This window comes from Chaetomium fimeti, assembly GCF_033439085.1.
Source record: "Chaetomium fimeti strain CBS 168.71 chromosome Unknown B0H64scaffold_1, whole genome shotgun sequence".
Lineage (NCBI taxonomy): Eukaryota > Fungi > Ascomycota > Sordariomycetes > Sordariales > Chaetomiaceae > Chaetomium > Chaetomium fimeti.
The window spans coordinates 3707670-3729776 of NW_026944329.1; the positions used below are offsets into that span (position 1 = coordinate 3707670).

At 56.8% G+C, this 22107-nt stretch overlaps 6 protein-coding genes across 6 annotated transcripts; 2 read left to right on the forward strand and 4 right to left on the reverse strand.

The window, feature by feature from the left end:
* The first annotated feature begins 1685 nt into the window (after positions 1-1685).
* On the forward strand, positions 1686-4073 carry B0H64DRAFT_28508 (uncharacterized protein). The gene has a single exon (XM_062800028.1). It carries the CDS (start codon positions 2048-2050, stop codon positions 3794-3796), a length of 1749 nt encoding a protein of 582 aa, XP_062664495.1. The 5' UTR covers positions 1686-2047; the 3' UTR covers positions 3797-4073.
* A 1357-nt stretch (positions 4074-5430) lies between these two features.
* Positions 5431-11738, reverse strand: B0H64DRAFT_352780 (uncharacterized protein; the record flags this gene model as incomplete). The annotated part of the gene is made up of 4 exons (XM_062801498.1): positions 11173-11738; positions 6874-10743; positions 6535-6792; positions 5431-6468 (listed from the first exon to the last, which is right to left on the reverse strand). The coding sequence occupies exons 1-4, from the start codon at positions 11602-11604 to the stop codon at positions 5431-5433; spliced, it is 5598 nt and encodes a 1865-aa protein (XP_062664496.1). The 5' UTR covers positions 11605-11738.
* Positions 11739-12753: 1015 nt separating this feature from the next.
* B0H64DRAFT_28539 (uncharacterized protein) lies at positions 12754-14314 on the reverse strand. Its single transcript, XM_062800031.1, has 2 exons — positions 13769-14314; positions 12754-13687 (listed from the first exon to the last, which is right to left on the reverse strand). Exons 1-2 carry the CDS (start codon positions 13962-13964, stop codon positions 13020-13022), a joined length of 864 nt encoding a protein of 287 aa, XP_062664497.1. The 5' UTR covers positions 13965-14314; the 3' UTR covers positions 12754-13019.
* A 490-nt stretch (positions 14315-14804) lies between these two features.
* B0H64DRAFT_28524 (uncharacterized protein) lies at positions 14805-15974 on the reverse strand. The gene has a single exon (XM_062800029.1). The coding sequence runs from the start codon at positions 15694-15696 to the stop codon at positions 15091-15093; it is 606 nt and encodes a 201-aa protein (XP_062664498.1). The 5' UTR covers positions 15697-15974; the 3' UTR covers positions 14805-15090.
* Positions 15975-16598: 624 nt separating this feature from the next.
* B0H64DRAFT_28526 (major facilitator superfamily domain-containing protein) lies at positions 16599-18774 on the forward strand. Its single transcript, XM_062800030.1, has 3 exons — positions 16599-16875; positions 16932-17011; positions 17062-18774. The coding sequence occupies exons 1-3, from the start codon at positions 16705-16707 to the stop codon at positions 18509-18511; spliced, it is 1701 nt and encodes a 566-aa protein (XP_062664499.1). The 5' UTR covers positions 16599-16704; the 3' UTR covers positions 18512-18774.
* B0H64DRAFT_470980 (uncharacterized protein) lies at positions 18760-21338 on the reverse strand (the record flags this gene model as incomplete). The annotated part of the gene is made up of 5 exons (XM_062807854.1): positions 19950-21338; positions 19773-19892; positions 19373-19690; positions 19178-19315; positions 18760-19138 (listed from the first exon to the last, which is right to left on the reverse strand). The coding sequence occupies exons 1-5, from the start codon at positions 21083-21085 to the stop codon at positions 18760-18762; spliced, it is 2091 nt and encodes a 696-aa protein (XP_062664500.1). The 5' UTR covers positions 21086-21338.
* Between the last annotated feature and the right edge of the window lie 769 nt (positions 21339-22107).

Genomic DNA, 22107 nt, shown 5'->3' on the forward strand with positions numbered 1-22107 from the left:
AAGGAATGACGATTGGGAAGTGATGATGGGCAGGAGACTTTGTGTGATGGGGTTGGGCAGAAATCGCGGGCTGACAAGGGCGGGCTGACGACCCTCGCAACGCCAAACTCTGCGCCGCAGTCCAGCCCTAGCAAGAGTTTCATGTGATCCGAGACAATCTTTAAGTTGGGAAGAAAGTACGAAAGGACGACGTGACGAAGTGAAGCTTCCCGCAAGTCTTACATGACTTGACTGTGATTATTGGTTGAACTGTCTTGATGTCGGCAGCCTGCATGCATGGACCTCCTGGCTCCGGCTTCTGTGCTCCACGGAGTTTCATTCAAATGGCTTCGTCAATTACACTAACGTTAGTTATCACCGACATGGAGTTAATACACTATACATGTCATAACTAGTGTAAACCATTTGGGCAGTGACCATGACCATGGCTGGGCGGCATCGATCTGACCCGATTTCCCGACTTTCTGGTCGCAGCCTGCGTTTCCCATCTGTCGGGTGTATGTGGACAGGGGGGAGGATGCTAAAAAAGACGGGTTTCTGAGCCCGGCGACGGCAGTTGGCCAGCCAAGACAGGGATTATGTGGGAAATATTGGTTCTGGAATTCTCGGTTTTTAGGGAGTGCATCGTGCCATGCAGCTGCGAAGATGGTACGAAGCAAACGTAAACATACGGCCGGACGGAGAAGGGAAGAAAAGGTTTCTGTTGAGTGGGAGAAAAAAAGGGGGGCAACACTCAAAGAAAGAAACCGTTTGGAGGGGAAAGGGGGAAATGCAGGAGAGACAATTGGAAGAACGGTCCTCTCTCTGTTTGGACAGATTGTCGATGTGAGAGTCATGTGAAGATCCCTCCGGGCAGACCAGTTCGCAGAATGGAAGTCAGCCAGCCAGCCACAGGCAGCCCTGTCGAGCTCTGGTTAAATTTAGGCAGCGTGCACGTTCCCGTTCCCGTTCCCGAACCGTTTTCGCAGCATCTCCATCCATGCTCTTCGTGCCGAAAAGCAGTGCCCAACGTTCTGTTCAATGTTCATTCATCCATCCATCCGTTCGGAAGATCACGTTGCGGTCTCATGGCCGAATCTTGCAATACGACGCTCTGTAATGATGGCAGGGGTAGCAGTGTCTCTGACCAATCATTTGTGTTCAGCAAGTGAAGCTCTCGTCAACGCCAACGGAAAGGCACGCGGCCCCATTTCCCTCGGTTCCCTGGCTCTTCGGCTTCTCCCAGTGCAGGAGCACCGAGCCTGGCTCTCCCTGGTTCATCAGTGGTTCTCTCTCCCTGGCCATCCTGAAATGCCACGCGCTGTCCCCGCTCATGAATCGTGAACTTGGTCAGGCCTCCCACGTCTCCCCACGGCTCAGGCTGTCCCAGACAAGCATTCCTCGCCGGCCTCTCCGGATCTGTCGCAGGGTCATCCCACTCCTGGCATTGAGAAGATTAAAAAGATTGGCTTGTGTGAGCTCCACTTCTTCTTCGCCCGCCAAGCCATTGCTTCACGCGTCTGTGATACCCCACAGGCGGGCCATCGCGTCGGCCACCCGGGTGCTTCTGGAACCATTTGCGTAATTGCTGGTCTCCACCCGAACCCCCTGGCCAAGCCCATTCTTCAGCGCATCAACCCCGGGAAAGTGTTCCGATCCCCCTCCCCCGTCTCAGCAATTCTTCCGCCTGAAGCCATCCGATCCGATACCCTTCTCCATACAGATTACCTTCGAGGAAGGTGTGACTTGTTTCCCGCACACCATCTCTCCTTTTGCCTGTCCAAACCTCCACCTCTCCGTGTTTCAAGAGCTCGCACGCCTTCTCGAAAAGACGCAAACCGACTTTCAGCCCAACCAAAGACCCTGTTCCATCCCACCGGAATACCTGGGCCGTTTTGTGTTGCTGTTGCTGCTGCTGCCGCGTCTCGCCTTGGGAGCTCCCGTGTTTACAGTCCCGGGCCGTCATTGTTTACTTCGGTCATCTTCACGACCGTATCAAATCCCGCCTAAACAATCGGAGCGAAAACCATCGACGGAAAAAGGAGAGCAGCTCGAATCCGGCCTCACAATGGCTGCGTCGTCCAACCCCGCAATTTCCCGCAGTGGCTCGCCCGCACCGGACTCTGTCCCTCGGCCAGCTCTCGGAGGCCACTCGGGTGCGTCGCGTTGTCTTTCGACCGGTTCGACCATGTCGCACGGTTCTGCAACTACCGAAGCTTCCCATTATCGAGAATCCTTGGGTAGCGATGGGTCTACCTTTTCCCGCCACTCGTCAGCGAGCTATCGCCTTTCCGACATCAGCGTCAACGGCGATCAGCTACGGCCCCGAGACTCGACTTGCAGCGCACCAGACACACCGAGGGGGAGGAGCCCAAGCAGGCGTCGGGGTTACATGCGCCCGCAGGGCACTGACTTTGCCGCCAGCGCCCGGGCGCGGGAAAGTGTGCTCAGCCTGGGCAGCATCACCCATCTGCAGTATTACTTTGCCCGGACCGGCTTGCTGGACGGCAAGGGGGGGCGATTGGCTCGGAAACGGGGCGACAAGGCGCACACTCTGGACCTGTCGTCGCTCGATCCCAGCGTGTTCCTGTCGCCCAAGTCAAGCAGCGACCACGACTCGAGTTATGCATCCATGGGGAGCAGCCCGGAACTGACGTCGCTTGGCGGGTTCGCCAGCGCGATGGGGCTAGGCGCTGGCCCGATGGTCGAGTCTCCTATCTCAGAGTATCACCCGGATCACCCAGATCCGCAAGACGAAGATTACTTCTCGGACGAATTAGAGATCGACCCGAACATGCCGCCGCCCACAACTAGCACCTACAACCACCGCGAGAAACATGTGCCGAAACCGCCCTCGATCGCCGAGCTGAGGTCCGACCTAACGAAGTCGCTCGACGTCGCCGAGCAGACCCTGCGCGAGTCCAAGAGCGGAAAAGTACCCCCGGGGCTCACCATCCGCATCGAGTCGGCAGATGCTCAGCCCGAAAACCCACGGCGGCCCTCAATCCCATCCGCCGGATGGTACGAGATCCAGGGGATGAACATCCTCGACGTCATGACTCTAGCCATCAGGGCCGCCAAGATCTACTACACCTCGCACGACCGACCCGACCGCCTCGATGCTATCAAGTCGGAGAAGGTTCTGCGCGGCGAGCTGCTGTCGGTCATGGATATTCTCAAGCGCATGGCCACTAGGGGTTTTGCCGGCGGCATGCGAGACGACGAGTTCCGCACCATGGATAGCTGGATCGCTAGTGTACGCGCCATGCTGGTCAACGAGGACGCTATGGAGGCCAAGGAGATCGCCGAGCGGTCGTCGTGGGCCTGGCTCAACCCGGAAGGCTGGGAAGGCCGCGAGTTCGAGCGCGAAGAGGCATTTATGCGGTCCATGCTCAAGGGTCCCGATCCAATCGAGAACATGCCCGTCATACCGGAGTGGAAGCCCATTGACCGGACTCTGCCCTTGGAATCGCAATCCCTCCCGACACCCTTCCTCGCCGCGCTCTCCAACGGCCAGCGCCTGGTCCAACTGCACAACTGCTCAGTCCGCAAATCCCGCCGTCGCTTCGGCGCCATCCCCAACTTCTACGCCAACACCCAGAAGCCATACCGTGGCGCGGATAACCTGCGCTACTGGCTCAAGGCAGCCGAGCTGCGCTGGGAGGTAATGCTCAAGGCCGACCCGCTCGGCCTGCAGTACAACACCGGCCCGGAACTCTGGGTCGATTTCGAGGACGCCGTACTCCAGTGGTGCCGCAAGGTGCGCGAAGAGATCGCCGCCGAGCTGCGGGAGCCGGAGCCGACGTCGCCTGCGTAATAATCACTGCTGCAACCTGCAGGCGGTGCGCAAACAGACAAAGGGGATAGAAAGAGTGTGTGGTTATTTACGACTGGAAAGACGTTATGACTTCTTTTCCTGGCTGCCTTCAGCCGCATGCTCGACCCATTTATTCATTCAGCTTCCGCTTTTTTCGGATGGTCGAGCTATACTTCTCAACTCAACACCCTTTTTAGCCAGCCGCGACTGGCTTTGTTTACAACGCTTCTATTTGCACCATCCGCCCAACGACCCCTGAAATGCGCATTCTGTCAACAAACCAGCCGTCTTCACACCACGCACAGTGGCCCGGATCACGGCACATGAATCAGCAGGGCAGCCATTAGTTACAGTGGATGTTCCTTTCTTCTTTCTCATTTCGTTTCATCCCATTTCATTTCGGACAAACAGACTGCACCGGTTACTCAGTCATGCTCGCATCTCAACCTTAGTCTATTTATTGACCTTCATAACTTACCCTACTTTATTACTTTTTATTGTTTACCTTTTACATATTTGCTCAGACACACCCCGTATATACACTCCACCTCGGTCAGATATACCCCCAGCATAACACCACGGAAAAGGGCGGCGTAATGGGTTTGTTTTTTGGAGGGGGGTAATCGATACACTGCGGCAAGGAAGGGAAGGGAAGGGGAAGGGAAAGGTTCTGGCTACCTAGGAGGATAGGGGAAGGGACGGGGGAGTAGGGAGAGGAAGGCCATGACCATAGGAAAGGGAAAGATAAATTGAACATAGCAGACCATCTGTCAACTCACACTCGAACCTGCCCTTCACCGATCGCAATGTAGTTTGATGAAATATGTATGTCTCTTATATTCCGTATTGCCTCCCAGATTCGGACCTTGCAATTCTAGTTCTAAGAATGCCGACGCCGATGCTGATGCTGATGCTGATGTGCGAAAACCCCGCGCCACGCCGTCCCATGCCATGTTCCTTCATAGTTACCGCTTTGCTTGCCTGCGGGTTCGATTAAAGCAAGGCTGAGTGGAGCGTATGTCCTCGTCGACGGCCATATATACAAGTTCCCATTCATTCATGAAATCCATGATGCTGCCTCTCTCCATGTCTGTACCCCTTCCTCACATTTAGAGCCCGAGTTCTTGTCCCCATTTCATCCACCTCTGCGCTGAGACCATAGAAAAAACGCAGACACAAATGCCAAAAGAGAACTGCTCCAAACTCCGATCTGCCCAGCACAACGCATACGCCCCTTGACCAAACTCCTTTTCATGCTGCTGCCCCTTTTTGCCCTTGCCCCCTTTATTTGTGCCTGGAACGCCATGTGAATGATCGTAAAAGATGAGATGATGTTGCCTGCCCGCTTGCCAATGCAAATCTTGAGAAATCAGATGCTGGGTTTATTAGGCGGAAGATCGGCGGTCCATCGAATCGCAAGGCTCGCCCAGAGGAATCTGAGATCGCGACAACGCGATCGGACCGACGCAGCGATGATCAGATGGCAGAAACTTAGGCCTCGCAAGGATTGTGGGATAGCGAGCCCGCGCAACGTCGGATTCTCGATGAAACCACGGGCGACCATTGGATCGCGATGCCGAAAAAGAAAAAGAAAAAATGAAGGAGTCCAAAGTTAAACCACTCGCCAACAAAGCTCAGTACGGCATATTGGGGATGCCACCGCTGGCGCTGCCGGTCCCTCGCCGCGAGCTGCCCACCGACGCGCTGCCCCGCCCGAGCTGTCGACTAACCGAGCCCCTACGCTTGGCTACGCCGCCCGTCGAGTTGGCCCGAGGGAAGGAGCCGCCGCCGCGCGAAAAACCACCCCGACCGCCCCTGCTACCCCTTCCGCTCCGGCCCCTGGCGGAGCTGCCCCGCTTTCCGCCCCGCCAGCGGGCGTTGGGGGTCCAGGTGCCGTCCTCGTTCTCCTCCGAGGCCCTGGCCACCTTGTCGCTCTTCTTGAGCTCCTCGAAGCGCTTGTGCCACTGTTCGACGGCGGCGGTCCCGGACTGGGGTGGTGACGGCGGCCGGTCGGTACCGTCGGCGAAGTAGCGCGAGGCCTCGAGGTCCTCGTCGTCATCGCGGCCGCCGTCGAGGTCCTCGTCGTACGCCTCCTCCTCCTCGTCGGCTGCCGGCGGGGCGTCATCGCGGCGCGGGAAGCGGGGGCCGCGGGCGCGGCGGCCGGCGTAGTCTTCGTCGTCGCTAATGAGGTCGACGACCTCGCGCTTCTTCTGCCGCTTCGGCGCAATCTCGGCCGCGGAGAAGGAGGTGGCTGTGCCGCCCATCATTTCCTGGTATCGGCGGCGGAACTGCTGGACGAGGGTGGCGAACTTAGCGCCGTATAAGTCCACCTTGGACTTGTCGACCCCGCGGATGGTGTACATCTGGGCGACGGTCGTCGTCCACCGGATGGCCATCTCCCGGTACTGCTGCTCGGTGAAGAGCGCGCGGCGGAGCCCGTGCTTGTTGCGGAGGCTTTCCTCCATCTCGTACGCCCGTTCGACGAACGCCTGGACGATGTCCTGGTGCATGTCGTCCAGGCCGGCCTCGTCCAGGCGGGGGTCGCGCGAGATGGGAGGTCCCAACTCGTCCAGTGTCTGCTGCCGGCCCTGGGGCGGAGGGCGTTGGGGGAAGGGCGGGGGGTCGAAGAAGGCCGCTTCGGCTTCCTCGTCGGAACCCACGAAGTCGTCCCGCTCGTAGCCGTTTGCATGCATCTCGCGGCCCGCGTCGCCTTCATCGCCCTCGTCGCCCGTGTCTACCGCGTCGCCCTCGTCGCCTCCATCCTCCTCATCCGCCGCTGTCGCCAGAACGGATTTGCCCTTCCGCCCTCTCGACAGCCCAGAGACGGGCGACGAGATATTGGTGGACGGCGGGGGTCCCCTCCCCCGTGCGCCGCCAAGGGCCTCCGACGCTGCTTGGCTGGCTTTGGCGCCCCGTCCCTTCTTCTTCGCCGGCGGCTGCACCAAATCCTGCCTCCTCACCTCCAGGCGCAACCGGCGCACCTCCCTGAGGTATTCCTGGGCCAGCGTATCGAGCTACCAAGAAGTTAGCCTGACAAGGTCCGACACCCAGACACCCGAAGCAAAGCCATTCGCCACGATGGGGTTAGTGCCTACCTTGTAGTTGGTAACGGGGATGCCGTTGCTCATGCACGTCTCCTGGTGGTCTTTCAGGGCGCCCTCGGCGTGGAGGGCCATGGCGACCCGCTGCACCTCGTAGTTTTTCATGCCTTTGCAGACTCCAAATCCAGGGATGTCGTGGTGTTTCCCAACATTTTTGCTCGCCGTCACGACCTCGACCAGCTTGCCCAAAGTGATCTTTTTTTGCGACCGGATGGCCGTGATGAGGGCCACAGCACACTCGGTGAAGTCTTCGAGAACGGGTTCCCCGTTCGTCAGTCCGGTAACGCAATTGTCGCACATGTTGCCGCACTCCTCCGCGTCGAAGGCCTCGTCGAAGTAGCGAAGGATTTGGACCCGACGGCATGCATAGGAGCTCTCGCAGTACGACACCATGCGATTGATCATGCTATGTTGCCGCTCCTTCTCCGCGGGCAGCTTGTCCTTATCCTCGTTGACCATCCGTCGCAGGGTGGGGATGTCGCTGTAGGCAAAGTAAAGATAGCAGTCCGAAGGCAGCCCGTCCCGACCCGCACGCCCAGTTTCCTGGTAGTAACCCTCCAGGCTCTTGGGCATATTCTGATGGATGACGAACCGGACATCTGGCTTGTCGATACCCATGCCGAAGGCAATTGTGGCGACGACAACGTGGATTTCCCCCCGCTGCCACCCCTCCTGAACCTCGATCTTGGCCTCGGGGTCCATCTGGGCGTGATAGTAGCGAGCCTTTATGCCGTGCTTGGTCACAAGGGTGGTTGCCGTGCCTTCGGCGGATTTGCGGGACAGGCAGTAGACGATGCCGCATTGCCCACCATACTTGGTAGTGATGAGCTTGCCCATGCCCCCGATGAAACGCGCCTGCTTGGGAATGACTTCGTAGTAGAGATTCGGGCGGTTGAAGCTCTGTGTGAAGACCTCGCAGTTCTCCATGTTAAGGTTGTGCTTGACGTCGGCCATGACGTTCTTAGTAGCCGTAGCCGTCAGCGCCATGGCTGGGACGCCAGGGAAGGCAGCCCGAAACGTCCCCAGGGCCTTGTAGTCGGGTCGGAAATCATGACCCCAATGGCTCACACAATGGGCCTCGTCGATCACAATGCGGGCGAGCTTGCCTTTATCATACAGGGTTTGAACCCCCTTTTGGAAGGTGGGGCTGCTGGTGAGCATCTCGGGCGTGACGTAGAGCAGCTGGACGTGATGCTCTGGGTAGGGCTGGTGGAAAGCACCCAGGATGTGGTTGCGGAGTGCGTTGTTGATAGTTCCGTTGAAAGTTGCAGCGAGGATGTTGAGGCGTGTCAGATGGGCCACCTGATCGTTCATCAGACTAAGCAGCGGGGATACGACAAGCGTGACACCACGAGTCTTGCCCGAGTTGACCATGGCTGGAAGCTGATAGCAAAGAGATTTGCCACCTCCAGTGGGCATCAGAACAAACGCGTCTTTGCCGGCCAGGGTAGCGTTGATGGCCTCGAGCTGGTTGCGGCGAAATCTCGTCATCCGGAACCGATCCTTCAAGACTCGGCGGACATCGGAGGACCAGGGGTATTTCATCTGCTCCGGGTCAATGGACCCCTTGGGTTGTTGAGAAAGCACGGGCTGGGCGGCCGCCCGCTTCCGCGGTGGTGGCAGCACGGCATTCCCCGACGACTCGGACAGTTCGGTACGAGTAGGATATGCGGCCGTGTTGGACATGGATTGTTGTTGTTGCTGCTCGAAGCTATTCGCGGCTGCCACCATTTCCTCCTCGTCACTACAGTCGTCAAACTGATCAGAACCAAACGTCATCATAGTTTTGCCGGGGGTTCTAGCCGGCTTGGTGGGCATCGGCCGCGGCAGGGCAGATTGGGCAGCGGGAAATGTAGTAGAGGTTGGGGCCAGAGTAGAGCCGCCCAAGTCCATCTGACCTCCACTGATGGCATTCCCAAAGTCGTCATCATCGAGTATCTCTATGCAGGTCCGATCGTCTGTGTTGTCTGTGCGAGGGTTGCTGGGCCTGGTCGAGCTGTATGCCTGGGAGAAAGATGGGACGGAGGGCAGGGTGCCCGTGTTCACGAGCGTGGTGCCTGCTGTCTCCTGGGTTCGGCTCTGGGATGGTTGTTGGGTCTGCAGCACAACCTGGGAGTTGTATTCGGGGATGCTGGTATCCCTTTTTGACAACGCTGCCGGGCCGAGCTTGCGAGATGGTTGTGTGGCAAAGACGATAGGGGTGGCGGGCGAGTCCGGGGCCGCGATGGAGTCGTTAGGATCCTTGAGAAAATCCAGGTCGTCAATGCCCACGGCGACTAGTTGGCCGAGAAGTACCGTCTCCTTGGCTTCGATCTCCTCTGACAACATGTCCAGCTGGATTTCGTCCTCCATGGTGTCGATTCCGTCGGCAAATGCATTCCCCAGCTCTACCAACAATCCCTCCCTCTTGTTGCTGAGCTCCATATAGCTTTCGTGTTCGGCTTTGATGGCGTCCAAAGCCTTCCGCTTCTGCACCAGCGCGTTCCGAGCATCCCGCACCCGTGCTCGGTCTTCCCTTGGTGCGTTCTCACGAAGACAGTTGGTGTATGCCTCCTTGTTCTTGCGCAGCTGGTCCTCAAAGAAAATGATCTTGCTGTCCAATACAGATGGGCGTTCAAGGAACAGATGAAACAAGTGTTTATTCCGTCCGATGTTTGAATCACGCGAGCCTTGCGAATTTTGCTTGGGCAGGGTATCTTGGGACGGCATTGCTTCATCGGAGCGAACCTCTTCGATGGGGTCGCTAGGGGGTTCCTCCCCCATGCCGTCCTTCTGAGTACGGGGAGAAGGATCCTCCAACTGGGGCGATACGCTGGGCGGCGTTTCGACCTCCATCTGTTGGTCCTCGTCGGGGGGCTGATGGCTGCTAACCGGGTCAGGGCTGCTTCGGCAGTCATCCACAGTTGATTGATGCATTGACGGTGCAATCAGGTCGTCCTCCGAATCCAGAACAGTGTCACCCCTTGTCTTCGGCTTCTTGTTGCTTTGGGTGGGAGGTGTAGGCCCTACGTCAAAGGATTCGTCGTGGTTGGGACTAGGTGACGAGGGTGTCTTGCGCTTCCGGCTGGATGTGACAAAATCCGGTGATGTCTCGGCCGGCATTGATGGAGGAGAACTCTCAAAGGGGGCGCGAGGCAAAGCCGAGTCCACCGCTTGAATACCACTGCCCGCATCCCAACTCATGCTGCTGGCCGGTTCCATTTCAGTCGTATTGTTATCCTGGGAGGCCAATCTCGTCACGGGCTGCGGGCAGGGACTTTCTGCCACCACAGAGATGGGTTTCGGCCGGTGTTTGGCGACGGACCTCAGAACCGACGAAGGGGGGACAAGGTCGTCGATATCCGGGTATTCATCTTCCTCGTTGGCCGGCCCCTGTTTCCTGACCACACTCGGTGTCTGCGACATGTCGTCCATCCTCAACCTCTTAGCGCGACTGGAGACGGGCTCGGGGCGCTCAGCAAAATCCTCACGCCACAACCTTTTTTCCTCGCCAAATTCCAAGACTGAGCTGGAACCGTCCTGGTTCTCAAAATCTGTTAGGTCGAGGGTGTCCGAAAAAAGGTCATCATCCACGTCAACGAAACCAATCGACTGAGTCGTCGAGCGGGCGTTCCGGGGGTCACCGGTGTCTGGGATCGGGGAAAGCAATGGTTTTCGTGATCGAACCGTATTGGATGGCGATGCATGAGCGAGCGATGCCGAGTACGCGCGTTGCAAAGGGCCAATTGGGGTTGTGCCGGTTGTGGAGGCCGGGGTAGGTAAAAATTGCTGCTTGCAAAGTAAAGTCGGTCGATTGGAAGAATGTTTCGAAGAAAGATGATCCAGTCCCTCTCGCTTCCCGGATGCCTTGTCAGCGTTCCGCAAACCAGCCGAGGGTAGAACGTTGTGCGCGAAGGTGGAAGGGCGTTGCGTGGCGGCTGGAAGAGAAGGGGGAAGAGAATTGGAAGTGGGTGGGGGATTTACAGGCCGACGAGGGGCGGTGGAAAGCGGGGGTCGAAGCGGGTTGGAGGTTGAGATGGAATTTGCAGACTGGTGTTGCGCGGTGGCAGGAAGAGGTCGATGAGAGTCGGAAGTCGAGGTCGAGGACGAATTTGCAGTCTGCCGTGCAGCAGCAGAAAACGCAGGCGCAAAGGGGTTGGAGGTGGGCGTGGCGTTCGTCAGCTCCTGTTGCGCGGCGGGGGGCGGAGGTGAATTAGAGCTGGAAGTGAAGGTCGATTTCACGGACCGCGACGGGGCAGCAGGAAGCGAAGGCAGAAGGGAATTGGAAGTAGAGACGGAATTCGTCAACTCCCGTTTCGCGGTGGTATGTGGAAGTGGACCAGAGTTGGGGGTGAAGGTGGAATTTGCAGACCGCCGCGAGACGGTAGGAAGCGGGGGTGGATGGGAGTGTGAAGTGAGAGCCGAAGAAGTCGAAGTAGAGCTCTTAGTAGGATTCGTCAACGGTCTCAACCCGGTGGTAGACACAGGCGGCGGATGGGAGGTGGAAATGGAGGTCGAGGTAGAGCCCGGAAAGTTGGCGGGATGGGTGGCTCGACTTGGCTGAGAATCCAAGTTGTTGGACGTCGAGGATGGGACGGATGTTGAGACGGAAGGAGGAGCATGGCTGAGCGAGTCTGAGGCGGCGGGCAGTTGGGGCGCCGTGGTTGGTGATCGCTTGATGGTGTTTAGCAGCCAGCCCAGATGCTCCCCCAAATTGTTGCGGGTCATGAGGTCGAATTGAGACAATCGTCCCAGATCCGAGCACTGCACATCCGGAACCTAAGATTCCAGCGGAATCCTAGTTGACGAGGAGACGTCGTTGGTGAGCAGCGTCAGGACGAAGCTGTGTGTTTGGTTTTGTGGGGGACGACGATCTGAGAGAAAGAGCGGGACGCGTCGTTCAAGCACTCGACGCGCCGTCAGGTGTTCTGGTGCCTTCGTGTGGGGTGTGGTTACAGGGGTACGTGGTGCAGGGATCTACCTAGGTGGGGCGGCAGTCTGGACGAGGCACCCCATAGACAAAAAAAGCCGAACTCCAAGTGCAGATGTCGGCAATGGAAACTTCGAGTCCTCAGCTGGAGGAATATAACGAAAGTCATCCTGAAGCCCAGAGGAACTCCATTTGCTCCATTTCCTTTACTTTTACCCTCTTTCTTTCATTTGACTTAGTTTTCTCGATTTCTTTTCATTTGTTCTTTTTGCTTGATTTCTTGCTTTCCTTTCGAGTTCGGCTTTTTTTGGCCAGAGGGTGCGAGGCAAGGACGGGACTGCTACAGGGACGATCGGCAGGAGCCGACAACAACAAATTCGGACATACAGCATCCAATGGGAACAGTCGGCACTGAACCTCAACAATGAATGGCAGATAACATCAATTTTCAGCGTGCGAGGGTAAGGGGCTGGTCTCTCTCCTACATTTCAGAGGATAGTTGTCATAGGCGGAAAAGCGAGCGGTGTCGCGGGAGGGAAGAGAGGAGCAGCAACGTGGAGAGTGTTAACTTCACACTCTACCCCACGACATCCATCCTATGAACTGGTTGACAGGGTAGAGCTGTTCGGACGGGTGAGCTTACCGCCCTCATGTGCCGACTGCAAGACCATCGGACGAAAACGTTGCGGGTGGGCATCCGTGTGCTTGAACATGGCTCACAGACTAAGCTGTACTATCCTTGAGGTGATGTTAACCGATGCGTTGGTGGAAAGAAGTGGGCGGCCTGCTGCGGTTAGTCTGCCAAAAAAAAAAAAAAAAAGGCAGAGGGAACCCGTCCTTCGGGAAACGGATAAGGTGTAATCGGTAACTGGGCATATTCCCGTTGATCAGTGTCGTAACTTGAACTACATCCTGATATCTTGATCCCCCGCGTTATTGCACGCAACTAGGTAAGTATTATCATTGACTCTATATTAATTACTTGACACTCGAGAACTCTTTCTAATATCAGCAAGGGCTGCCCAGCAAAGCCCGTTCCCTAACCGTTTACGGTCTCGAGACCTCCTGCTTTTACCTCCCCTGTGCTGCAGCCTTTTTCCCACCCACCCCCATTCTACCTGGTATCGATGTTTTGCCCAAACGCCACGCTGTCACCCAGCAAAAAGCCAAACAACGCAAGAACAAAGACACTACAACGAAACACCCTCCCCCATCACGCCGAATCCTCAGGGTTCTCCACCTTGGGTTTATCCGCCGGATTAAACAAATACATAACCGTCACCAGCAACTTCCCAGCCCCAGAGACGACCAAGGCAGCCGGCGACCCGACCTTCCTAAAGATGAAAGCACCAGCCAATGTACCCAGCACGAGCGCAGCCAAGAACCCAATCCGCCTATTCCGGCCCCTGTTACTCCGGGCGTACAGCGCCGGATCAATCATGAGATCGACCCACGCCGCGGTCGCCATCGCCGTGGTAATCTCGGTCATGCGCAGGGAGCGGGCCTGAACCACCTGGCTTCCCGCAGCCGTAGCCAGCAGGCCGATCGCCCACAGCGTGGACGGGGCGCGGGCGCCGTCGAGGTCGAGGCGGCCGGTGGTCGGGGAGCGGTTGACGTACTGCAGCGCGGCCGCGGCGAAGACGAGCGCCGTCTGCAGCAGGTTGCACAGCACGAGCCAGCAGCGGCGCCGCGCGCCCACGATGTGGCCCAGCTGGCCCGTCAGCCAGGCGGCCGCGAGGAAGAAGCCCAGCGCGATGCCGATGTTGGCCGTGTAGAACATGTCGCCGTCCGCTTCGGGCAGCACGATGGCGAGGACGAGGAAGACGGTGTTGCCGGTCTGGTTGGAGGCGAAGCAGTGGAAGTCGGGGAAGGAGACGGCGTCTGTTGGTGTGTGGGGGTGGGTGGTTAGTGGGGGGGTGAGGAAGGGTATGGGAGTTGTGGGTTGCCAAAAGGAGTCCTTACCTTGGAGACCGATGCAGAAGGTGAGGATGAGGAGCTCGATCTCGGCGAGGGTGGAGGCGCAGACGTTTTCGTTGAGGTGCCTCCAAGCCCTTGAGCGTGTCGATGGTTGTGTGTTTGGCAACTTGTGGTCCTGGGACTCGAGCACTCCCCCGGTGGAGGGGGAGCTAGGGACTGACTCCTTTTCTTGGGGCATCATCACAGAGAGTGCCTTGATACAAGATGTTGTGTTCGTCGATGTTCAAGGTAATCCCAGGGATGGGGGATTCAACATTGGATTTGTATCAATACTGTCAGGAACCAATCTTGATGTGTCCAGAACGAGAGCTTAAACAATTGTATATGTACTCATGGATGTGATACAAAAGGGGCGGAACCTGGCCTGTGGGACGACAAGAGACGGCAACGCGGAGAAGATATAGTGACAAACTCTGTTTGACTCACGACAATGTAACCAACAGGTGGTCCATTGGGTGTTGTCCTCGACCGAGTTTTCACGATATCGCCCCTGCAGGGCTCTTCCCGCCTTGGCTGACCCGATGGATCCACGCCGACACCCGACCACTCATTCCCCGAGACAGACGGTGTGCCCTGTCGTTTGCAAATATTGATACCTGTCTTTGCGTCACCCATACCTGAGCACCTTGGTGGCAATCCCAACCGGATGGTATCAGTGGTACGGTCAAATAATTTGACAGTTTCGCATGAGTCCCGAGACCACCCGACGCGTTATTAAGTGTTGAACACATCATGTAGCCGCTCCAGGGGCGCCAGTGTGGTGGCAGAAATTGACGGCACGGTGGCGCCAAGACATATACCGAGGCAAGGGGCAAGAAAGCCCCTGAATCCAGGCCTGATTGTTGTCGGTGTCAGGGGGCCCCGTGACATCACTTTCGGTTATGGGACGGGTCGAGACCGGAGGTCTGCCGGCACGGCCGGTAAAAGTGGAGCAGACTGGACCCGCTTTCCGGCAGTCGGGTTTCCGGCCCGTCCTGGTAGCCGGCCCGAGAGTGGGTAACAGAGCCCCCGCCGCCCGGAGTCAGGCATCCGTGGCATCATATTCGAAATGGTGGAATGCCAGCTTTAAATCAGGCATCTTCCCTCCTGTTTTAGCACCTCAGGATCAGCATTGCATCGTTAACACCGGCCGGACCGCACTTGCCTGCCGTTGTGAGGCTTCCGATAGCCGCCGAGGGCCGAGAGCACGAGCCACCAACCCACTGAAAAGTCCCAATATCGTGTTTTTGTTTGTGCTGTTTTCTTCCGACGATTGCCGTCAGAAACGTCGAGACCAATGTGCGCTTCCGCCTCACCGCTAGGTTGTTTCAAGGGTCGGGGAAATTAGCAACGGCACAAACCAGCATGAGAAACGACAGGGCGCTCGTTGTGGATGCCATCGCAGGGCAGGGGTGGCATCGTTTGCTGAGAGGGTGGTAATCATGGAGAAGTTGCACCATTGGAATTGTAGAGACGTGAGAACACCTCCGGACTGGCTGGCGAGAGGTCCAAAAGCAGGTCGTTCGCTGCGGCGGTTGCAGGAGGTGGGATGCAATGTAATGTAAATCAGCCTCCGTTCCCTGAACCGAGCCGCGCGTTCTTGGCGCAACTCCGCGGTATGCACGCTTTCGAGTGCCCAGGATCGCCAATCTGAGATCTGGAACGTCGTCGTCCGAGTTGAAGAAAGGAAAGAGAATTAAAGCAGGCGCGGACTGCAACCATTTTGAAATGGCCGACGGCAAATTGGTAAGAGGCAGTCGCGTCCGGGAATTTGGTGGGGAAAGAGAGCACGTTCTCGGTCCGTGGGGGTTCTTTTCGCGTGAACGGGTGGGTGGGTTCCAGCTCCAGGAAACAAGCATTGCCAAGTCTTGACGATCAACTTCCACCACCAACACCACCTTCTCTCTCGATTTTCTGCAAGTCATCATCGCCATTTCAATCACGGGAATGTCAAATGGCTGTCAGCTCTGGAGATTGGCAGGATGAGGTTGTCTCTGAATTCCTCTGGAGTGCCGCCTACAAGTGCTTATCGGGGGGCCCTATCTTCGGACTGGTCGAGGCCACTGTGGAGGAGCCAGATAACCATCCATCCTGTGGGCCGGGCCAACGGTCACTAAGGCTTGGGTCTAGTCGCCAGAGATAAGGATGCATACCACCTACCATCGTCCATCGCTTCCCACGGCTTCCGACCCGCCATCTCCAGCAGGTCCACGATGCGCTACACGAGGTATCGACGCTGGCGCTATATCGAACACACCCGTTGCTCCAGCTCGGTATTCCCGGGCCTGTTACTAACGGTACCCCAACCAGCCCGGCCAAACCAGTATAGTACAAGAGTCACCGACAACGTGCCGGGAAGATGACAAGCTTAGTCGAGATGTCCATAGGTAAGACCACTTGCTGACTCTGTCGTGAAACAGCAAGTTAGGGTCGACAACGACTTGTCACTTGGTTCCGAGCACCATATCTATAACTATAAGCCTCACGGCTCACCTCGGCCACGGCAATTGCGCATCTCCGAGGTGGCGGGACGCTATCTTCCCGTGGGTTTCCCGCCCGGCCCGCGCATCCCTGCGCTCCTTATCTACGATCAGCAGCAAGAAGCTGGCCTGGAATCGAGTATGGGGCTCTGGCCCCATTGCACAGACAGCCGACATCCTATTGTTGCAGTCTGCATTAGAATAAAACGTCTCCGCGGTCTGACAAGATCGTATTCTCACTGCTCCCATGCCGGTGACACAAAGTCGGAGATAACGAGGTGGGCTGAGAACCGATTTACGCGGCGATGCGTGGTCTGAGCAGGGTCAATATTTTCCTGTAGATACTAGATGGTATGGTTTGTCTATAACAATTGATGAATCTTCTTCAGAATTCATAGCCTGTCCGTTTGCACCAACTCCTGTCTGGCAGTCCGCAACTTTGTTTTGAGCAGAACCGCCATCATGGGCTTCAAGTTGTCGCACCTTTATACCCCTCCAAACGTTAACCCGGTCACCCTCAAAGCCCGATCAATACCCTTCTTCAACCCAGTGGATATCTATGGGCGCGTGTTCTTCTTCTCCTGGTTCGGTTTCATGATAGCCTTTTGGGCCTGGTACACCTTTCCGCCTTTGGTGCGCCGTCTCAACTCCTTAAATTGGTGTTTTTGGGGATCTGACAATCTCGGCAGTTGACCCATACCATCAAATATGATCTTAACCTATCACCGACCGAGGTTGCCAACTCGAACATTGTCTCCTTGTGCGCGACGTAAGTGGTGACCCCCTGATGGTTTTCGTGGGCGTCTCTCACAATCCCAGACTTCTTGTCCGTCTTGTTGCCGGTCCCTTATGCGACCAGTTCGGCCCTCGCAAAGTCTTTGGCGGCCTGCTTCTCGTAGGATCTGTACCCCTTGGCCTAGCCCCACTCGTACACAACGCCGCAGGTCTCTACGCAAGCCGCTTCTTTATCGGCATCCTCGGGGGCTCCTTCGTCCCATGCCAAGTCTGGTCGACAGGCTTTTTCGACAAGAACATCGTGGGAACCGCCAACGCCCTCACCGGCGGCTTCGGCAACGCTGGCGGTGGCATCACTTACTTCATCATGCCGGCGGTCTATGACGGGCTCATCGGGGCCGGGTACGTTCCCGGCCAAGCCTGGCGGCTCACCTTCCTCGTCCCGCTGGCCATGGTCATCACCACGGGCATCGCCCTCATCGTTCTCTGCCCGGACACCCCGACGGGCAAGTGGGCCGACCGTCACCTGCACGCCCAACCCTACCGCGACGCTCAAACGGACCTCTGCAGCCAGGCCGCCTCGCCCGAGTATGACAGTACCACCGACACCGAAAAGGGCACCATCGTGGACGTCCCCGGCCTAATAACCGACCGCCCCAGCACCCCAGACCCGAAGCAGCCCCCCTCCCGGTCACATTCACCCAACCACGACAAATCCCCCACCATCGCCATCTCCTTCCCCATCACCTTCGACCGCGACCTCAACCCCTCCCTCAACCCCCACCACGACTCCCACCATCCCTCCAACACCACAACCCACCCCACAATAACCCCCCCAAACTCCCCAACCCCCGCCACCCTCCTCGCCACAACCCTCACCCCCCAAACCGCCTTCCACGCCCTCACCTACCTCTGCACCTTCGGCGCCGAGCTCGCCCTCAACGGCATCCTCGCCTCCTACTACGCCCAGCGCTTCCCCCACCTCACCCAGACGGCCGCCGCCAACTGGGCGGCGCTCTTCGGGTTCCTCAACCTCCTCGCCCGTCCGCTCGGTGGGGTTGTTAGTGATTTGCTTTATGGGTACTTTGGTTCCGGGGAGGAGGGGGTGGGGTTGTGGTGGAAGAAGGGGTGGGTTGTTGGGTGTGGGGTCGGGGCCGGGGTGGGGTTGGTTGTTGTTGGGGTGGTGGATTCGGGTGGCGGTGGTGGTGGTGGTGGTGGTTCTTCCGGGGGTTGGGGCGGGGAGGGGGTGGTGTTTGGGTTGGTTGGGTTGGTGGCGGTGTTGTTGGAGGCTGGGAATGGAGCGAATTTTAGTTTGCTGCCGCATGTGCATCCGCAGGCGAACGGGGTGGTGGCGGGGCTGACGGGGGCGGCGGGGAATCTGGGGGGGGTGGTGTTCGCGGTGGTGTTTCGGTTTATGGAGGGTGGGACGGGGTACGCGAAGGGGTTCTGGGTTATTGGGGTGGTGCATTTGGTGGTGTTTGCTGCCGTGTGTTGGATCCCGCCCGTGCCGAGAGGACAGGTGGGCGGACGGTGACGGACTTGAACTAGATAGGGTATGTTTACTTTGACTGTGTTGTTTGTTTGGTGATGGGTTATTTCATGGCGATTCGGGTTTGTCATTGCTTGTGGTGGCTTTGGGGGGTTGGGTATGAAACGGAGTTTGGTACATGAAAAGCCACACTGGATGAACATGTGGTTGATGATTTAGACTCTAAGGCAAAACTTGATTTAGTCTATACGCTGGGTAGTATGAATTAATGGATAGTCGACGTAATGCTAGCCCTACGCTGTCGGATTACTCTCGCGGCTACCCTGCAGTTCGCGACGCCTGTCACCGCCCTCGAACGTCTTGCGTTCAAGTTTGTCTGAAGCCTTGGCGATGTGATCCCATATATCCCCAATCCTGTCCTTGACAAAGCTCATGACGAGGACCGGGTCGTAGACGCCTAGCTTATCGATCGCGCCCGCACTCTCCCACTTGTAAGGCGATGGCAAATTCGCAGCTAGAGGGCCCCGTAACTGCTTGTACGTTGCCCAGTACTTCTCAAAATCGTGCTTGGAGGCCGTCTTCTTCGCTCTGTAGACTTTATCGAGGTAGTCGTTGAAGGCGGACATGTGCAGCGCCTCGACTGGGTTGCCGGACCCGTGGAGAACGACGACGCTCGAGGCGAAGGTTATATGACTAAAGCCGAGCTCGTACTAAGGACCCGTGCTAGCTCCGCCACAGTCCTCAGCGGTCTCCCGGAGGCCGCAGGTGTAGCTCGCATAGCGGAGCTGCCTGTCGTTCCAGGACGTCTCCTTGCCCCCGACCCCCAACACGTGGCACGGCCGGATGTACCTACGAGAGGCCTGTTAGTACTGCCTCGGACCGGACAATGCTACGGAGCACACATACCAGCGCAAGCCCACGAAGAAAGCTAGTGCGATGGCATGATCGGACTGGTCCATGGGCGCAAGCGGGACGTGAGTCATCTCGAAGACGTTCTCCACGCCCATCACGACATTCATGGGGTTCAATAGATCGTTGATCAACAGTCCAGAGATGGTCTTGCCGTGGTAGAGCTCGGGGATGGTAATGCAAGAGCCCTCACAAAGTTCGAGGAGTCGGGCAACGCTATGGACATCGCGCGCGTTGATGTCCCGGGGCCTGGGGGGCACATTCTGGCCCGGGTAGCGAGCGTCGGCGGCGCACAGCAGGGGACCAAACCAGGGGCTGGCATGAGGTGAACCTCGAGTGTTAGTTAAACGGCACTGAGATAAGTAAAGAAGTTATTTTTAAACCAACAAGTACGCACCGTAAATAACCGGGTTTGAGGAACGCGTTGTGGCTTTGGTTAAGGATTTCGGGGTTGACATTCTCGCCTACGGTCCTGGGGGTATTGAAGGTGGCCGCTCTAAGCATGTGACCGATAGGCCTAGGTACGTTTGATGTCAGTATCGTTGACTCTCAACTCGAGGAGCGTACGACTGACCGGTCGCCGAGGAATTGTACGAAATCGACAAATCCCTGGCTCTTGCCCTTTTCCGACTCCGGAGCCTGAACAAGCTTGAGGAACTGGGTGATGTCCTCGTGGTCAATCTCAAACCACCGGCCGTCGTCTGTTTCGTGGTAGGCTGCCCAGCAAATCTCCGGTTTGACGCGGAAGGTTGGAAAAAAGAGCACGCGGTGGTGTTGGGGACTCGGCCTCTTCTCGTCAGCCGCAGGCCCGGCAAAGTCGGAGCAGACCTTCTTGTGGACGGGGAGGTCCAATACCAGGCACTTCTTGGAACAGTAACGAGCTTTTTTGCAGCCACCGCAATAACCCCCGCCGGTCTTGTCGCACACGATGCATAGCTTGTCGATATTGCCTTCGCGTTCACATCGCTCAATGTCCTCCCTCACCCTGGCCACCGCTGCGATCTCGTCGTCCTGGCTGACCCGGATATTGGCAGCAAAGTTGGGGTTATGGCGTGCAAGAAGCGCGGTCCTACTTGCGGCTGCCTCGTTCGCTTTCTCCCTAGCCCTCTTTCTGTTTTTCCTCGCTTTGTTTTTCTCTCTCAGCTTTGCTTTCTTGGCCTCGCTCTTGTCCGGTCCCTTGCCCGTTTCCTTGTCCGAACTTTGGTCTACTATCTCTCCCGGTTGGGGTTCGACTGCCTCCAGAGTGCTGTCGGCGACATCCTGTGGGCCGGCCGGAGCAGTGGTTGCGATAGTTTCGAGTTTAGCCTTGGAACTTTCCTCCTTGGTAGGCTTGGAATCTTCAATCTCCTCGTTGTCGCTCTTCGTCGGCGTCCCGGTAGTGATTTGCGTTGGGTCGGATCCGGGAGCGGTGTGACTGAGCCCCTTAAGTGTCATAGTAGCAACACCCAAGTTGATCATGTCCTCTAACTCGCCGAGCTTCGCCATGATCTCTTGCCAAAAAACGCTGGTTTCTGTCGGAGGAACGGCTTGCTGGTCCTCAGAGCCTTCGGGAGCAATTGCAATCGAGATTCTGTCCTTGATCCCTTTGAGCATTGCGGCCGTCGTCTGAAGGAGGTCATCATCTTCCTCATTTTGGGCCTCATCGACCAGTTCTTTATCTAGCTCAACTGGCGCGGGAGGCTCATTGGCCTTGTCCTTGGGCGTCTCCATTATGAAGAAGTCCGACCAAGGGTAAATTTGCGGGATGGGTGAGAGTTGAGCGAGAGGGTGAAGATCGAGATCCGGACAGAGAGAAAGAGAAAACACATCGATAACTCTACGTCAAGAAGGAATCGAGCTCACGGAATCAAGGTAGGATCCTAGACGTCGCTTCCTCAGCCGTTGGTCTTGCAGCTTCCACTATCGCAGTTGTACATGGCAGGTGTCGTGGACAAACATACGGGAACAGGAGTAAATATCCCGGATATACACCGAGAAACTGGACAATACGACGTAAACTAGCCATATTATCGGTATTGAAAGACCGGAATATGAACGTTCAGATGGGGTGTCGACGGGAATATGGGTTGCGTTCAACGCCAGTGAGAACTTGGGAGGTATTCCTGGGCGGTAGATAGCTGCCTTATGTAAACGTAGAATGCGACGAGGGCCATGGGAGTTAGGTAGCCTAATTGCCAATGACATAACATAGAGGGGCGCTGATCTGCTCTTCGCAATTAATCCGTACCTCGAGAGGTGTTGGGAGGGGAAAGGGGCAAGGGGGTGGCGCTGCAAAGTAAACAAAGGAGGCCGTCGTTTGGGACAATGTACCTCTGACCTGCGGGACTATGACATGTGACTTTTTCCCATATATAACCCCAACCCTAACTCTGACCTCGTTGTTTCTAAGCTAAATCAATGAATTCAATTGAATTCAATCAACAACGTAGTGAAAACTGTCGATTCAGGTACCGTTAAATCGCTTAAAAATGCGATAAAATCTAGATATAGTATATCTTGTTTTCTTTTCAGTTATGTGCCTCTGGCGCTCCTCTATCCGTACCCTGCTCGCGCTGCAAGGTCTCCCGGGCGAGACCCTTAGAGTAGGGCTAGGGTCTGGCGAAAAGACTGGCACAACTTGTTCCGGGGCTGTAACTATTGTAAAGAGTACCGAATTTGAATCGAAAAAGTTGTATAGGTTAGATAGGTTAATCGCGATACAATCTTGAAGGAATTGAGCGAGTTTAAATATA

Coding starts and splice junctions, on each gene's coding strand:
- B0H64DRAFT_28508 (XM_062800028.1), top strand. CDS start 2,048: ATGGCTGCGTCGTCCAACCCCGCAATTTCCCGCAGTGGCTCGCCCGCA.
- B0H64DRAFT_28539 (XM_062800031.1), bottom strand. CDS start 13,964: ATGATGCCCCAAGAAAAGGAGTCAGTCCCTAGCTCCCCCTCCACCGGG. Junction 13,688..13,768: donor CTTCTGCATCGGTCTCCAAG/GTAAGGACTCCT, acceptor ACACACCAACAG/ACGCCGTCTCCTTCCCCGAC.
- B0H64DRAFT_28524 (XM_062800029.1), bottom strand. CDS start 15,696: ATGGCGATGATGACTTGCAGAAAATCGAGAGAGAAGGTGGTGTTGGTG.
- B0H64DRAFT_28526 (XM_062800030.1), top strand. CDS start 16,705: ATGGGCTTCAAGTTGTCGCACCTTTATACCCCTCCAAACGTTAACCCG. Junction 16,876..16,931: donor GGTACACCTTTCCGCCTTTG/GTGCGCCGTCTC, acceptor CAATCTCGGCAG/TTGACCCATACCATCAAATA. Junction 17,012..17,061: donor ATTGTCTCCTTGTGCGCGAC/GTAAGTGGTGAC, acceptor TCACAATCCCAG/ACTTCTTGTCCGTCTTGTTG.